The 17185-nt window shown below is 52.7% G+C and overlaps 1 protein-coding gene across 1 annotated transcript in view; it reads left to right on the top strand.

The window, feature by feature from the left end:
* The window catches only part of LOC119954471 (growth factor receptor-bound protein 7-like), a 119254-nt gene that overhangs the window by 27522 nt on the left and 74547 nt on the right, over nt 1–17185 (top strand). The window contains exons 2-3 of the mRNA XM_038779730.1: nt 7452–7632; nt 8359–8491. Coding sequence (XP_038635658.1) covers nt 7460–7632; nt 8359–8491 — 306 coding nt within the window. The 5' untranslated portion in view covers nt 7452–7459. The remainder of the gene's footprint in view (nt 1–7451; nt 7633–8358; nt 8492–17185) is intronic.

Raw genomic sequence — 17185 nt, 5'->3', positions numbered from 1 at the left:
CAGTGGGGTTCATCGCCATTACCGGGATGCCCTTGGTCCAGAGGGTGATGGACAGAATGCATGTCCCCCCTACGGCCACCTGCAGATGACAGGCTGCTCTACACCCACCAAAAGGGTCTCCACTCGATGGACGTGCAGCTGAAATGTGGTCATCAGATGCGCATCATGCACGTCTGCACCCGATAGCCGGGGAGTGTGTACAATGCCTTCAATCTGTCACACTCGACAATTCCCGGCCTCTTTGAGCTGCGCCCCCGGCTGGGGGGTTGGTTCCTGGGTGACAGGGGTTATCCGCTGTGGTCGTGGCTGATGAACCTATCTAGAGGCCACAGACCGACACAGAGACCCGCTACAACGACACCCATGCAGCGATCAGGGAAATGATCAAGCGATGGTTCAACCTCCTGAAGATGGGGTTCAGGTGCCTGGACCACTCTGGAGGAGCCTCCAGTATGACGTTAGGAGGGTCGCCCGCATCGTTGCAGCCTGTTGCATTCTCCACAATATTGCACAGCAGAGGGACAACGTGCTGGAGCAGAAGGCCAGGCCTCGTCCGATGAGGAAGATGCGGGAAAGGGTGAGGATGGGCAGGATATGAGGCCCAGGCAGGCACGGGAGGCGGCACAACGCACGTGCCAGGGCCAATGCGCACAGGATGGTCTGATCACCTCCAGATTCACCGACTTGTGAGGGGGGTGGGGGGGGAACTGGCCAGGGCACGAATGCCGCATCACAACCCCCCACCCCCACCTCCGCTGCCTGCAACACCCTCCGTGACACAGACCTGCCGCACTACAGGGTGGGGGCCCTGGGTTGGCAGTAACACGGGGTCTGGTCCATGGGATGGAGGATGTTGACAATCCGCTCTGCGATGAGCTCTGGTGCTCCACATCGTTTGACAATGTCTGACTCCTCCCCACGGTAGCACCGTCCACCTGGGTCATCCCTGCATGCGAGCCGGCTATTCCATCACACGGTGCCGGCTATTCCATCACACGGTGCCGGCTATTCCATCACACGGTGCCGGCTATTCCATCACACGGTGCCGGCTATTCCATCACACGGTGCCGGCTATTCCATCACACGGTGCCGGCTATTCCATCACACGGTGCCGGCTATTCCATCACACGGTGCCGGCTATTCCATCACACGGTGCCGGCTATTCCATCACACGGTGCCGGCTATTCCATCACACGGTGCCGGCTATTCCATCACACGGTGCCGGCTATTCCATCACACGGTGCCGGCTATTCCATCACACGGTGCCGGCTATTCCATCACACGGTGCCGGCTATTCCATCACACGGTGCCGGCTATTCCATCACACGGTGCCGGCTATTCCATCACACGGAGCCGGCTATTCCATCACACGGTGCCGGCTATTCCATCACACGGTGCCGGCTATTCCATCACACGGAGCCGGCTATTCCATCACACGGTGCCGGCTATTCCATCACACGGTGCCGGCTATTCCATCACATGGAGCCGGCTATTCCATCACACGGTGCCGGCCTTTCCATCACACGGAGCCGGCCTTTCCATCACACGGTGCCGGCTATTCCATCACACGGTGCCGGCCTTTCCATCACACGGAGCCGGCCTTTCCATCACACGGTGCCGGCTATTCCATCACACGGTGCCGGCCTTTCCATCACACGGTGCCGGCTATTCCATCACACGGAGCCGGCCTTTCCATCACACGGTGCCGGCCTTTCCATCACACGGTGCCGGCTATTCCATCACACGGTGCCGGCTATTCCATCACACGGAGCCGGCTATTCCATCACACGGTGCCGGCCTTTCCATCACACGGTGCCGGCTATTCCATCACACGGTGCCGGCCTTTCCATCACACGGAGCCGGCTATTCCATCACACGGTGCCGGCTATTCCATCACACGGAGCCGGCCTTTCCATCACACGGTGCCGGCTATTCCATCACACGGTGCCGGCCTTTCCATCACACGGAGCCGGCCTTTCCATCACACGGTGCCGGCTATTCCATCACACGGTGCCGGCTATTCCATCACACGGTGCCGGCTATTCCATCACACGGTGCCGGCTATTCCATCACACGGTGCCGGCTATTCCATCACACGGTGCCGGCTATTCCATCACACGGTGCCGGCCTTTCCATCACACGGTGCCGGCCTTTCCATCACACGGTGCCGGCCTTTCCATCACACGGAGCCGGCCGTTCCATCACACGGAGCCGGCTATTCCATCACACGGTGCCGGCCATTCCATCACACGGTGCCGGCCTTTCCATCACACGGTGCCGGCTATTCCATCACACGGTGCCGGCCTTTCCATCACACGGAGCCGGCTATTCCATCACACGGTGCCGGCCTTTCCATCACACGGTGCCGGCTATTCCATCACACGGTGCCGGCTATTCCATCACACGGTGCCGGCGATTCCATCACACGGTCCTGTCGAATCCCTGGGGTAACGGTGGTGGGGACGGTCGGGGGGGGGGGGGGTGGATGCGGAGCCCACCCACAACGTACACCCAATTCCTCCCCTTCTCTGGCCAGACCAGATCAGTCCACCCCTCACACCCATCTGACAGAGCACCGAGACAGTTGTAACGGTGTGAACAGGTGTTTAATGTGCCCAAATATATATATAGGTTTGAGCCCTAGCCCCATCACTAAACTGTGCCCTGCAGCCGTGCCAACTTAACTGGTGTCTAAATTTCTGACCTTATGGCCCTAAAAGGTGAATTCCCAGATGGTACAGCGTGAGTGGCAGTGGCCTGCTCTGATTCCCACCCTGTGACCTGGGTCCCTGTTGGCAGGCACCTTCTGGGCCAAATGGGCCTGGCTGCTGGTCAGATGTCCCAGGTGGCACGTTGCCACCCTCGCTGCCTGCTGCAGACCAGATGTGCCATGTCAGGAGGGGGGGGGGGGGGGGGGTGGAGTCTCTCCAGAAAGCTGCTGCTACTCTCTCCAGGAGGCTGCGGTGAGGGCTGTCTCTCTTTCCAGAAAGCCTGTGGATGTTGGATTCATGGAACTGCAGAAGCCTGAAGACAAACCGTGAACTGAGAGCAAAGTTTGATGAAATAAAGACTCTGCCTTTCCAGGAAGGTTATGAGTACAGTATTTTAGAATTACAGAAAAGACCAGTACAGGCTGCAAAACAAAGACTGTAATCTACAAACTCACTGTGAAGAGATCAGGCTGAGAATCACCATCTGAGGCAAAGGCTCTTTTCTCTTTCACATAGGTTCTTTTTTACCCCTTTCCACCCCTCTGTTTTTCTGACTTGTGTGTGTATAGGGTGGGCTGCAAGTTAAAGTGGAAGTTAGGTTAGTGAATAGGTAACCAACGGTATCTGCTGCGTATTTCATTATTGTTCTTGTTATAAAATAAACAGAAGATAGCTAGTGTAATTCCACTATTTAAAAAGGAAGGTAGAGAAAAAAACAAGGAATTATAGACCAGGAAGTCTGGCATCAGTAGGAGAAAATTCTAGAATGCACTATCAAAGATTTAATAGCAGAGCACAGAGTGACAGGATCGGACAGGGTCAGCATAGATTTATGAAGGGGAATCATGCTTGACAAATCTCCTGGACTTCTCTGAGGATGTAACTAGTAGAGTTGATGAGGGGGAGCCAGTGGATGTGGTATATTTGGATTTGCAGAAGGCTTTTGACAAAGTCCTGCCTAAGAGTTTATGTAAAATGAAAGCGCGTGGGATTAGGAGTAGTGGATAGAGATGATAGAAAGCTAGTTGGCAGACAGGGCTGTGAACAGTGGGGAACCACAGGGATCGGTGCTGGGACCCCAGCTATTCACAATATATATTAATGATTTAGATACGGGGCACGATTCTCCGTGGGAGAATCGCGGGAGGGCCCCCCGACAAATTTCACGCCCCCCTGGCGCCCCCCGCGATTCTCCCCCCCCCCCCCCTTCCCCCCGGCTCGGAAGAATCGGCGCTCGACGTTTTTCACGGCGAACGGCGATTCTCCGACCCGGATGGGCTGAGCGGCCTGCCGTTCGTGACCGTTTCACGATGGCGGCAAACACACCTGGTCGCTGCCGTCGTGAAACGGGAGTGAGAAGCCCGTTTGGGGTGTAGGTGGCCTAGAAAGGAAAGAGCACCACGGCTGTGCTCGGGAGGGGACAGGCCCCCGATCGGTGCCCACCGATCGTCGGTCCGGCGTCCAAATCGGACGCACTATTTGCCCTCCGCCGCCCCGCAAGACAAAGCCGCCACGTCTTGCGGGGCGGCTGAGGGGAAAGACGGCCACCGCGCATGCGCGGGTTCGTGCCGTCAGTGTCATGACGTCAGCCGTGCATGCGCGGGTTGGAGCCGGCCAACCTGCGCATGCACGGCTGACGTCATTAGGCGCGCCGGCCGCGTCATTCTCAGCGCGACCCCCCCCGAAGCGCCGCTCCTAGCCCCGCCGGGAGGGGAGAATAGGGGGCGAGGAGCGGCCTCTGAGGCCATCGTGAAACTCGGCCGAGTTCACGACGGCCCTCCCGATTTTTCCCGGGAGCGGAAAATTCCGCCCGAGGGAACTCAATGTAATATCTTCAAATTTGCAGATGATACAAAGTTGGGTGGGAGGGTGAGCTGTGAGGAGGATGCAGAGATCCTTCAGCGGGATTTGGACAGGCTGAGTGAGTGGGCACGTGCATGGCTGATGCAGTATAATGTGGATAAATGTGAGGTTATCCACTTTGGTAACAAAATCGAGAAGGCAGATTATTATCTGAATGGCCATAATTAGGAGAGGGGAGTGTGCAATGAGACCTGGGTGTCCTCGTACACCAGTCGCTGAAGGTAAGCATGCAGGGGCAGCAGGCGGTAAAGAAGGTAAATGGTATGTTGGCCTTCATTGCGAGAGAATTCGAGAACAGGAGCAGGGATGTGTTGCTGCAATTATACAGGAGCCTTGGTGAGGCCACACCTGGAGTATTGTGAGCAGTTTTAATCTCCTTATCTGAGGAAGGATGATCTTGTTCTAGAGGGAGTGCAGCAAAGGTTTACCAGACTGATTCCAGGGGTGAGGGGACTGACGTACGAGAGAGATTGAATCGGTTAGGATTGTATTGGCTGGAGTTCAGAAGAATGAGGGGGGATCTCACAGAGACGTATAGAATTCTAACCGGACTGGACAGGGTCGATGCAGGAAGGATGTTCCCGATGGTGGGTGTGTCCAGAACCAGAGTTCACAGTCCGCGGATATGGGGTAGACCTTCTAGGTCAGAGATGAGGAGACATTTCTTCACCCAGAGAGTGATCGGCCTGTGGAATTCATTACCACAGGAAGTGATTGAGGCCAAAACATTGAAGTATTGATCGTATTTCCACGCTGCACTCGGAAAGCAGCTTGCTCGCCAAGGTCGATAGAAGCCGGTGGACCCCGCACCCGGATCTCACAAGACAGCTAGTCTCACTCTAATATCCAGTTTCCCATTGGACATTCTCCCTGTGTCTGCGTGGGTCTCACCCCCAAAGATGTGCAGGGTAGGTGGATTGGCCATGCTAAATTCTCCCTTAATTGAAAAAAAATAATTGGATACACTGAATTTATTTAAAAAAATTTAAAATAATAATAATATGGAGTTTCCTGAGGCACCCGAGGCATTGGGAATCTGTCCCCTTCGGCTCGAAGACCTCGGGCGAGCACCGTTCAGTACTCCACAAACGGGACCAAATGGAATAGCACTGGGGGTGGGGGTGAGACCTCCAGGGGATCGCAGGCCCCAAGGTGCATGTCCTTTGGGTAGGGTGGTACCCTGGCACTGCCACCTGTGTGCCAGCCTGGCACTGCCACCTGGGTGCCAGCCTGGCACTGCCACCTGGGTGCCAGCCTGGCACTGACACCTGGGTGCCAGCTTGGCACTGACACCTGGGTGCCAGCTTGGCACTGCCACCTGGGTGCCAGCCTGGCACTGACAAGGTGCCCACCCTGGCACTGCCAGATGGCAGGGGCACTGCCTGGGGACACATTTGGGACTGTCAAGGTGCCAAAATGCCGATTTTTACACGGTGGCAATCAGGCCGGGGGTGCCCTGTGCGGGAGGTGCGGGGTGGCCCTGGGGCCCCCTCATAGTGAGTTGGGGCTTGGGGGAGGGGAGTCGGGGGTTATGTCAGAGACTCCAGAGATTGGGACGCCATTTAAAAATGACGTCTAGATCTCTCACTACGCTGAGGAGTTCCAGCGAGCGGAGGTCTCAGTGCAGAAAACGGGGCTGTGTGCGGCCTGGGCCACACACTCCCCACTGAGGCCTCTATCAAACCCGAGTGATGGTAGATCGCCTTGTGATTCTCGGCACTGTGAGCACCAGGAAGCATGCAGCTAAACATGCTCAGTGCGGGGCTCTGTTCCCATTTCGTTAAATCGTGCCCTGTATGTTTTCAAGGAGCAGTTAGATATAATACTTGGGGTGAAGGGGATGAAAGGATATGGGGGAGGAGGGATCAGGCTAATGTGTTGGATGATCAGCCATGATCATAATGAATGGTGAAGCAGGCTCGAAGGGCCGAACGGCCTCCTCCTGCTCTTCTTTTCTATGTTTCTAAATGGCTTGGCAGTGCCCAGATCATAAAACCAGAAGGCGTAGGAGCAGAAGTCAGCCATTCGGCCCATCGAGTCTACTCCACTGTTCAATGAGATCATGACTGATGTGAACATGATAATCCTTCATCTACTTTCCCGCCTTATCCCCACAACCCTTGAATCCCTTATGGATTAGAAATCCGTCTATCTCCTCAGAAAAGAAACGTAGAATGTGGAAAGATTTTAAAAAGAGGCAAGGCCCTTGAGTGTCCAGCAATTGGATGCTGTGTGTAGAGATGCACTGAGAAACACAGATTTGAAACATCGCAAAGTAGATTCCTAACTACTGCTAAATTAGCCAATTGGAAAGCAGGGAAAGGCTGCAGTGGGATTGAGAGTCTTTAGATTAAAGGCGAGAGGCACGGTTTATCAGTGAATCTGGTGTGTACTGTTTGTTCGGAGTTGAGGACAGACTGGAGTGAATTCGGATTCATCCTACAGGCTAGACATACAGCAGCAGCCAGTCTGCAGTCTTCACAGACACAGATAAAGTACATTGTCTGTGGAACTAGACAGCAGTGAGAATCATCACCTACAGCAGCACAAAAACAGGAGGAAAGAGTCAGTCAGTGTAAACACAGATGGATAAATTTGTGATTCAGAAGGAATCAAAGCGATAAATGCTTGGCACCTGGGCAAAGTGTAGCTGATAGACCTGAGCCAGGCGATATGTGAAGTTCTCCCTAATGTATCTTTCTCATTTCCTTCAGTCCTGCTGGGGCGAGTGCTCAAACTCCAGTTCAGATTTTCATCTGTTCGATAATTGTCTTACGCAGAGACGGACTGTCATCTTCTGAGCGTTTCGAAATCTTGCCAGATGGGTGAGATGCTTGATTAGAAAGTTGATTAATTATCTGTCATTTTATCTGCTAGATGCTGATATGGACTTTATGGCGTTGAAGCAGAATGTGAGCACCAGACTGGACAATTTATACCAAATGGAGAAGGATGTAGCACCAAATTTACCCAATGGTCACATGGCCTCAAGCCAACCTGGACCTCGGCCCATGCTGCCGGCTCAGAGGTCGCAGCCTGTTCACATACAAACAAAAAGGTAACCTTAAAGCAATCTCAGCCCGATCTAACTCTCCCATCTTCACAGAATGCAAGCATAACTTCAAATTAAAATAGCCGATGCAGTTTTAAGAAGCTCTCCCGCGGATGGAGGTGGCTAGCACGAGGGGACATAGCCTTAAATTGAGGGGTAATAGATATAGGACAGAGGTCAGAGGTGGGTTTTTTACGCAAAGAGTGGTGAGGCCGTGGAATGCCCTACCTGCAACAGTAGTGACCTCGCCAACATTGAGGGCATTTAAAAGTTTATTGGATAAGCATATGGATGATAAGGGCATAGTGTAGGTTAGATGGCCTTTATATTTTTTCCATGTCGGTGCAACATCGAGGGCCGAAGGGCCTGTACTGCGCTGTATCATTCTATGTTCTATGTTCTATCAAGCATCAGCCCAGTTGTGAAGCTGGACAGTGATGGAGGAATGAGAATGGGGAAGAGGTGATGCAAGTTTTATTTACCTCAGTTAATGGACCTAATTTACACGGGTTGGGTCATTAAGCAGAGAGATGTCTTTGTTTTAGGTTTCGGTTTTGGAAGGTCAGTGAGGGAGATTCCAATGGAGTTTGAAGAGAATCTTATTCTAAACTCTTCCCAAATTCCCAAATCTGAACTGTCTTTGATTTTAGCCGAAGATCACCACCCCGCTTTAAAACATTTCGTACTGAAGGTTATTTACAAAATTGCTGATGGGTTTTTAATTTATTGCAGACAGCTGAAGGAGGAAGAGCTTCAAACAACATCACTCCCAATCATCCCTAATCCTTTCCCTGAACTCTCCCCTCTGCCCAGTTCTCTAACTTTCTGCGATGCCTCCAAGTCTCCGGCAAGTGAAGGCACACATGTAAGTACGAAAGCCCGAGTGGATTATTTATCACCCACTGCCCCTTCTTCTAGGCATCACCTGGCAAATCAGAGGGATGGTGCAAAGCTGAGGGGAGAGGGATGCACCTGAGAGGGTAGTGAGGGAGTGCGGAAGGTAGGCAAGGTGTGGGAGAGTCCTGTGTGCCACGAAGACATTAGCATGACTATACTGTGCATCGGTGGTGGAGGGAGCGAATGTTTGTGGAAGGGGGAGCAATCAAGAGGGCTGCTTTGTCCTGGATGGTGTCGAGCTTCTTGAGTGTTGTTGGAGCTGCGCTCACCCAGGCAAGTGGAGAGTATTCCATCACACTCCTGACTTGTGCCTTGTAGATGGTGGACAGTCTTTGGGGAGTCAGGAGGTGAGTTACTTACCACAGGATTCCCAGCCTCTGACCTGCTCTTGTAGCCACAGTATTAATATGGCTGGGTCTAGTTCAGCTTCTGATCAATGGTAACCCCCAAGATGTTGATTGTGGGGGGATTCAGCGATGGTAATGTTATTGAATGTCAAGAGGTGATGGTTAGATCCTCTCTTGCAGGAGATGATCATTGCCTGGCACTTGTGTGGTGCAAATGAAACTTGTCACTTGTCAGCCCCAAGCCTGGATATTGTCCAGGTCTGGCTGCATTTGGACATGGACTGCTTCATTATCTGAGGAGTTGCGAATGGTGCTGAGCATCCACAGTTCTGACCTTATGATAGAAGGGGCTCCCTGAAGATGGTTGGGCCGAGGACACTACCCTGAGGAACTCCTGCAGTGATTTCCTGCAGCTAGGATGATTGACCTCCAACGATCTCAACCATCTTCCTTTGTGCCGGGTATGACTCCAACCAGCCGAGAGTTTTCCCCCTGATTCCCATTGACTCCAGTTTAGCTTGGGCTCCTTGATGCCATACTCAGTCAAATGCTGCCTTGGTGTGGAGGGCAGTCACTCTCACCTCACCTCTGGCATTCAGCTCTTTTATCCATGTTTGAACCAAAGCTGTAATGAGGTCAGGATCTGAGTAACCCTGGCGGAACCCAAACTGACCGTGACATTGAATGACATTGCAGAGATTCCATTTAACACCTGTTTTTAAAAAAATGCAGGATCCAAGCGGACTTTGGTGTCAGGTTGCACGAGTTCAGAATCCAGTTAAAGCTGTTGTAAATATTGACTCAAAGGGTTTACAAGGGCCCGATCTGAGCAGATCTGTCATCTGAAGCAGTCTGATGATTGTGATCATTTCAACGGTGGCTGGTAGATACTTATACCCCACCTGGGAAAGATTAGAGACAACCACCCCAGGGGTTGTGGGCACGTTTCATTGTCCGAGTTTCAAAACTTCATCAACTTGTACCCTCTGTTATCTCACTCACATTAATTATTCTACAACAGTAACTACATTTGAAAATATTGAATTAGGTTTGGAACATCCATGGTCATCACGGTGACGCAGTGGTTAGCACTGCTGTTTCACGGCGCCGAGGTCCCAGGTTCAATCCCAGCTGTGGGACACTGTCCGTGTGGAGTTTGCACATACTCCCCCGTGTTTGCTTGGGTTTTGCCCCCACAACTCAAAGATGTGCAGTGTAGGTAAATTGGCCACGCTAAATTGTCCCTTATTTGGAAAAGAAATGAATTGGTACTCTAAATTTTTTTTTTAAAAGGCTTGGAACATCCTGTGGTTGTAAAGACTTTCCTTTCTTACTGTTCTTACACCCGCATTGATTAGTAATTACGATGTAATAATCAGGTCAGTTTCTCCACTGTTACAACCCCTATGGAGGTCACGTGGTGTGGGCCATCAGATACCCTGTGACCTCTGCTAAATGAGAACTTCCCCAGTAACAGAGCAGGGCTTCCCCTTAATGAGGAGAGCCTGTGCAGTACAAAAACCCTGACCTGAGTGAAGGTCTGGGTGGGAGAACCCTCCGGAGAGACGAGTAGTCTAGTTTACGTATGTCAATAAACCCAGTTTTTGCATCCTACCCATCGTTTGCTTGTGGACACTCTGCGGATTCTACACCCAACTACACTGACAACACTCAGCTCCATCTCCATCTCGCCATTGCCTTCAAATTATCAAATTGTTTTGTTTGATGCACAGAAATTTCAGATTGAAGCCATTGTGTGGTTTTTAACGGAGATCCTCGCCCTCTGGCTGGAGAGCTGGTGAGAATTCCGCATCACCTCTTCCTGGGAAGGCCACTGTATTCAGTGCCAATCGGGCACTTCCCTGGGATCAAGACCCCCCAGGGCTGGAAGTCCCGCCCCTTGAGAGCTACCAGCCAATCGCTGTTGGATCCCAACCCAGACAAGTGATAGTGAGTGAGGGAGGGCGATCACTGGCTGCGATTGAGGAGGGGGTTTGCAGTTTGGCAGTAAGGGTGGGGGCCAGTGGGGTGGTCTCAGCACCCCCACCTTTCCTGATGCCAGATGCCTCAATCAGTAGAGAGGTTGCGCCCACGGGATTCCAGAGGTGATTGTCTCTGACAATGGGACCCACGTTACCGGTGAGGAAGCTCAAGGTTTTATGCACGCTAATGGGGGGAAACACATCCAAACCACCGCATATCACCCATCTTCCAAAGGCCTGACAGAACGGGCAGTCCAGACAATTAAACAGGGCATGAGGAGACCGACTGCATCGTCAGTGGATACAAAGCTGGCACGGTTCCTGGTTTCTTACTGGCCCACACCAAACTCTACCATCAGGTACCAGTGGCAGGGTTGCTGATGGGCCGCTCGGGACCCGCTTGAACCTTGGCGGGAAGGTTGAAAAGAAGCAGGGCCTCCGTAAGAAATACCACAACCATCGAATGTGCCGCAGAGGGTTTAAACCTGGGGACACGGTCCATGCTCGGAATTTCTGGGATGGTGTCCAGCGGATCCCGGGTGAAGAGAATAGAGTCAATCTCTGAGATTGTCAAGACTGAGATAGAAATCAGACCAGCTGAATCGTTTCTTGACGCCCCCCTTCCCCGCCTCCCCCCAAATCTGCCATCCTCAAACCAGAGACCTGTACCCAGGCCAGCAGGAAGTGGATAACCTGGCATCTGATATGGACACGGACTCCTCAGCACTTTCTGAGGAATTACAGTCGGATATGGAGCTCTGACAGGACCCTCTCAATGCTCGCTGTGAAAAAGATGCCCCCCAACACGAGAGACGCCCCCATGACCCAGCCCCACAGTTGCAAGAAGCACATCCATGGGCAAAATGGCAAAGGAGACGGCCTTCTGCAACCAGCTACCGAGGGACATTTGGACTTTGGGGGAAGGGATGTAATAACCTACAGGGGCTGGTTTAGCTCACTCAGCTAAATCGCTGGCTTTTAAAGCAGACCAAGCAGGCCAGCAGCATGGTTCAATTCCCGTACCAGCCTCCCCGGACAGGTGCCGGAATGTGGCAACTAGGGGCTTTTCACAGTAACTTCATTGAAGCCTACTCGTGACAATAAGCGATTTTCATTTTCAGAAGACCCAAAGGGAGACCGTTCTCCTAATCGGACTCGTGGAAACCAAGCACCAACACCCCCCCCCCCCCCCCCCCCCCGCCCCCCCGCTGGGGGGCAGAGGCCCATTGGCTGGGGCTATGGAAATCGCCTTATAAAAGCCGGCCCGCACTGGGACCGGCTGTAACGGTCGTCCTGTTTGGAGCTGTGAGCCACAATGCAGCCTTTCCGTTTGTTTTTGAATTAAACCTCTTGCGGACGTACCCTCTCAGGCCTCCTGAGCTTCCATACAGCTGAGTTTTGTCTTTGTTGCCTCGAGATTCGACTATTCCAATGTGCTCCTGCCCAGCCGCCCACATTCTACCCAAACAGAAGTTCATCCCAAACTCTGCTGCCTATGTCCCAACTCGGACAAAGTCCCATTTCCCCTATCACCTCGGTGCTCACTGACTCCCAGTTAAACAACTCCTTGATTTTAAACGTCTCATCCTCATTTTCCAATCACTCCATGACCTCACACCTCCTAATCCCTGATAGCTTTGTCAGGCCCACAATGCTCTGAAACATCTGTCCTCACCCAGAACCCCTGTTACTCCTCTCCAGGATAAATGGAGACTTTGCCAGACCTGTGGGTCAGTGAGCACAGGGCTGATGGGACTTTGTGCAAGCAGCAGACCATTTGATGAAGTCAGGTTGGAGAGTGTAGGCGATGGAATGCTCTCACTCCGACCTTTGACTGCCCTGAACAACATCCCCTTGGTGTAATTTTCTTTGACAGAGCCACTAAAGAACCCTGAAGAATTAAGGGTCCTTCCCTATCACAGTGGCTCGGAAGACTCAGGACTATTGGTGCCTCTTCTGGATTTCTGACCTCTGACCCCTGACCCCCAGCTTTTAGGCCAGGGTGAAAGGTGTAGCAGGGCAGGTGAGAAACTCCTGACATCGCTAATAGCTCACAGTCAGCGGTTGTGAAAAATTGGTACATTTTTAAGTTCATAAATAACACAAAAGTTTTCAAGTACTGAGCCACCCTGATACCAAGGCGGAGACACAGCACCACAACCTGCTATTGAGTTCAGTTTCAACAGTGATAAAACCACAACGTGGTGGAACTGCCTCTAGCTGCAGGACATTGTGGGTTTATAATTAGCGTGTCTGTCAGAAGTGGGAGCATTAAAACATCGGCTCACACATTCCAAGTGTGGATATATGTCCCTGCACAGTTCCCCCAATCAAACGTGTTGGTGCTTCTTGTCATTGCGTGGGTGTGATTGAGTGATGCTCCTGTGTACAGAGCATCACTGTCAGCACTGACAGCACATTCTGGATTCCCATCCACCTCAACCTTAATCAGATTAGTTACACTCAGCAGAAAGTAATGAAATTTCCTTCTCACTACATCTCACCTCCTTTAAGATGCTCCTTAAATTGACTTTACCATGTGTCCCAACCTCAATTTCTGGTTCGGTGCCAAATTTTGTTGGGAAAGATCGTAAGACCATAAGATGTAGGAGCAGAATTAGGCCATTCAGCCCATCGAGTCTTTTGCGCCATTCAATCATGACTGACATGTTCCTCATCCCCATTCTCCTGCCTTCTCCTCATAACCCCTGATCCCCTCATTAATCATGAACACCAGGGCCGGGATTCTCCCCTACCCGGCGGGGCGGGGGGTCCCGGCGTAGCGGAGTGGCACCAACCACTCCGGCATCGGGCCTCCCTAAAGGTGCGGAATTCTCCGCACCTTTGGGGGCTAGGCCCGCACCAGAGTGGTTGGCGCCAAGCCGATTGGCGCCAAAACCGGCCCCAATGGCCTTTGACGCTGGCCGGCCGGCTTTGGGGCTGGCCGAATGGCCTTCGCCGGTTCGCGCATGCGCCGGTGCGTCAGCTGCCGCTGACGTCACCACCGGCGCATGCCCGGTAGGGGGGTCTCTTCCGCCTCCGCCGTGGTGGAGGCTGTGGCGGCGGAAGAAAAAGAGTGCCCCCACGGCACAGGCCCGCCCGCCGATCGGTGGGCCCCGATCGCGGGCCTGGCCACCGTGGGGGCAACCCCCGGGGTCCGATCGCCCCGCGCCCCCCCAGGACCCCGGGGGCCCGCTCGCGCCGCCAATCCCGCCGCCACCAGAGGTGGTTGAAACCACGGCGGCGGGATTGGCCTCTCAGCGGCGGGACTTCGGCCCATCGCGGGCCGGAGAATCGCCGCAGGGGGCTCGCCGATCGGCGCGGCGCAATTCCCGTCCCCGCCAATTCCCGGGTGGCGGAGAATTCCGGCCACGGCGCGGGCGGGATTTGTGCCGGCCCCGGGCGATTCCCCGACCCTGCGGGGGGTCGGAGAATTTCGCCCCAGGTTTATGCTTGAGATGCTGTTACCGACAGGGCTACAGACCAAGAGCTGGAAAGTGGAATTAGATAGAACATTGCCAGGCCAAGGTGAATGTTGAGTTGCGGCAAGTGGAAATTTTGGGCATCATATGTCACATGCAATTTTCAGAGAGGGCCACACCTGTGGTCCCAGTGACAGGCACGTCCGTCCGCCTCTTTGGGAATGATAAACTAACTGTAAACATGGCATCGCGCATGGACTGTTCCCCTCGTGTGGAGGACGTATGTGAAAAACTGGCTGAAGGATGCTGGACATGAACCACGCATATCTGCAGTTAGACCTGTACATCACAGCGTGCAAGTATGTGACCATAAATACCCACAGGGGGCTATTCGAATACCTCGCCTCTCTTCAGCCCCTGCAATCTTTCAAAGGGTGATAGAAGGCATCCTCCGGGGTCTACCCAAAGTGACAATGTATTAAATGACCGGTTTATTATGGGGGCCACCGAAAAGGAGTTGGTGGATAATCCAGGGGGGGGTCCTCAGACGATTCTCCCAGGTAGGCGCCTGCCTGAAGTAAGGCAAGTGCGATTTTCGAGCAAAGACTGTGACATTTTGGGGTATTGGGTGGGTAAAGACGGCGGCACCTTGTGGAGGAGAAGGTTCAGCCATGAAAGTGGCCCCGACTCCGCAGAATGCTACGGAATTAAGATCATTTGTAGGATTTGTAAATTATTCCAGGGAAATTCATTCCAAACATGGCCACCTGCTCGCACCCCTTCGCATCGTTAAGGAAGAAGCAGAAGTGGGACTGGGGAACTTCACAGGAGGTGGCTTTGGCAGGAGTGAAGATGGGGATGTCATCCTCCCTACTGCTCGCCCGCTATGCCCGCTATGATCCATCCTGGCCGGTCGTCCTCACTTGTGACGCATTGGGAATCTGCACATCCTCCCCGTGTCTGCGTGGGTTTCCTCCGGGTGCTCCGGTTTCCTCCCACAGTCCAATGATGTGCAGGTTGGGTGGATTGGCCATGATAAATTGCCCTTAGTGTCCAAAATTCTATGATTAACCTAGGACAAAAGTTCAGCACAACATCGTGGGCCGAAGGGCCTGTTCTGTGCTGTATTTCTCTATATCTCCATACGGCATTGGGGCGGTGCTGTCCCATAGATGGGACAATGGCAGAGCGCCCATAACAGTCACATCCAGAACTCTGACAGATGTAGAGAGCCGCTCTGCCCAGGTAGAAAAAGAAGGTTTGGCAGTGATATTCGCCATGAAAATATTTAATCAGTATGTTTAGCTGTTTAGCACACTGGGCTAAATTGCTGGCTTTGAAAGCAGACCAAGCAGGCCAGCAGCACGGTTCGATTCCTGTAACAGCCTCCCCGAACAGGTGCCGGAATGTGGCGACTAGGGGCTTGTCACAGAAACTTCATTGAAGCCTACTCGTGACAATAAGCTATTTTCATTTCATTTCATTTCATTTACGGGCGAATCATCTTCATAATCTTCTTGGGCTTAAATGGGGTGCTCTTTCCAAGGGCCGGTGCAGACTGAATGGGCCGAATGGCCTCCTTCTGCACTGTAAATTCCATGATTCTATGATTTATAATCACTGACCACAAGCCACTGCGGGGTCTGTTTAAGGAGGACAAGGGAATTCTCCCCATAACCTTGGCCTAATTCAGAGCTGGCCTCGATTGTTGGCAGTGTATGAATACACCTTTCAACATCGTCCAGGGACCAGATAGCCCACGCTGATGCCCTCAGTGTCTTCTGTTGTCTGTGAGCCCCCCCGTCTACCCTAGTGGTGGATGACTTTGAACTTTATGAACATTCTGCCGGTGATGGCCGTACAGATACGAGCATGGACACTGAAAGATCCCCAATAGGCGAAGCTCCACCACATGCTGTTCTATGGCAGATTGCAGAGGAACCCCCCCCCCCCCCCCAGATTGCAGAGGAACCCCCCCCCCCAGATTGCAGAGGAACCCCCCCCCCCACACATATCCAAAAGCAGCAGTAACTGAGTGTTGAAGATGGCATGCTTGCAGAGGGGAAAGTTCGGGCTCGTGGGGAGGGAGGGGCGGAGGATGCAATAACCCCCACCAGGCTGACAGGGAAACTATAATTATTCTCCCCTGGGGCCCGTGGAATCAGAGCTTCCTCAGTGGTGGGCAGAGGCCCATCCAGCCGGGTTTGAAAGATCAGGCACAAAACCGGCCTGAACAGGGACCGGCAGCTTGGTTGTCCCAACGGGGAATGGGAAGTATAAATAGTTACTGCCGTGGGCAGACTTTGTGTAACTGTAATTAAAATCTATGTTCTTCCTATCGCCGGCAGCCTGCTCATTAAAATCGAGGAGTTTTGTTTCAGCAACATTCAAGGATAGGTTTAGTCTTTTCCACAAAGAATTGAAGAAACCCAGGGTGTAGAGTGGATGATGCTACAATCACCCAAACTGTCGGTCATGTATTTCCACAGTGGGCAGGTTAGTTTTGGTACAAATGCAACTGAAGTTAAAGATTTTTTCATCTAGACCTCATTTGATGCTGAGACCAGAGTATGATTGATCTTATTTGAGGTGAATAGTCATTGTCCAGTAGATTGGAAATGGCATAGCGGCTTGAGGGAGGGGGGCAGAGGGGGGCCAATCACACTGCCTTGCTTGACCTTGGTCTGAATTTTTAAGGTGTCGCACTAAGATATTTGCAATCAAAGGGCGGCACGGTGGCACAGTGGTTAGCACTGCTCCCTCACAGCACCGAGGTTCCGGTTTCGATCCTGGCTCTGGGTCACGGATATTCTCCCCGTGTTTGCGTGGGTTTCACTCCCACAACCCAAAGATGTGCAGGGTAGGTGAATTGGCTAAATTGTCCATTAATTGGAAAAAATAATTGGATACT

This window comes from Scyliorhinus canicula, chromosome 19 (genome assembly GCF_902713615.1).
Source record: "Scyliorhinus canicula chromosome 19, sScyCan1.1, whole genome shotgun sequence".
NCBI lineage: Eukaryota > Metazoa > Chordata > Chondrichthyes > Carcharhiniformes > Scyliorhinidae > Scyliorhinus > Scyliorhinus canicula.
This window is presented reverse-complemented; position numbering and strand designations above follow the sequence as displayed.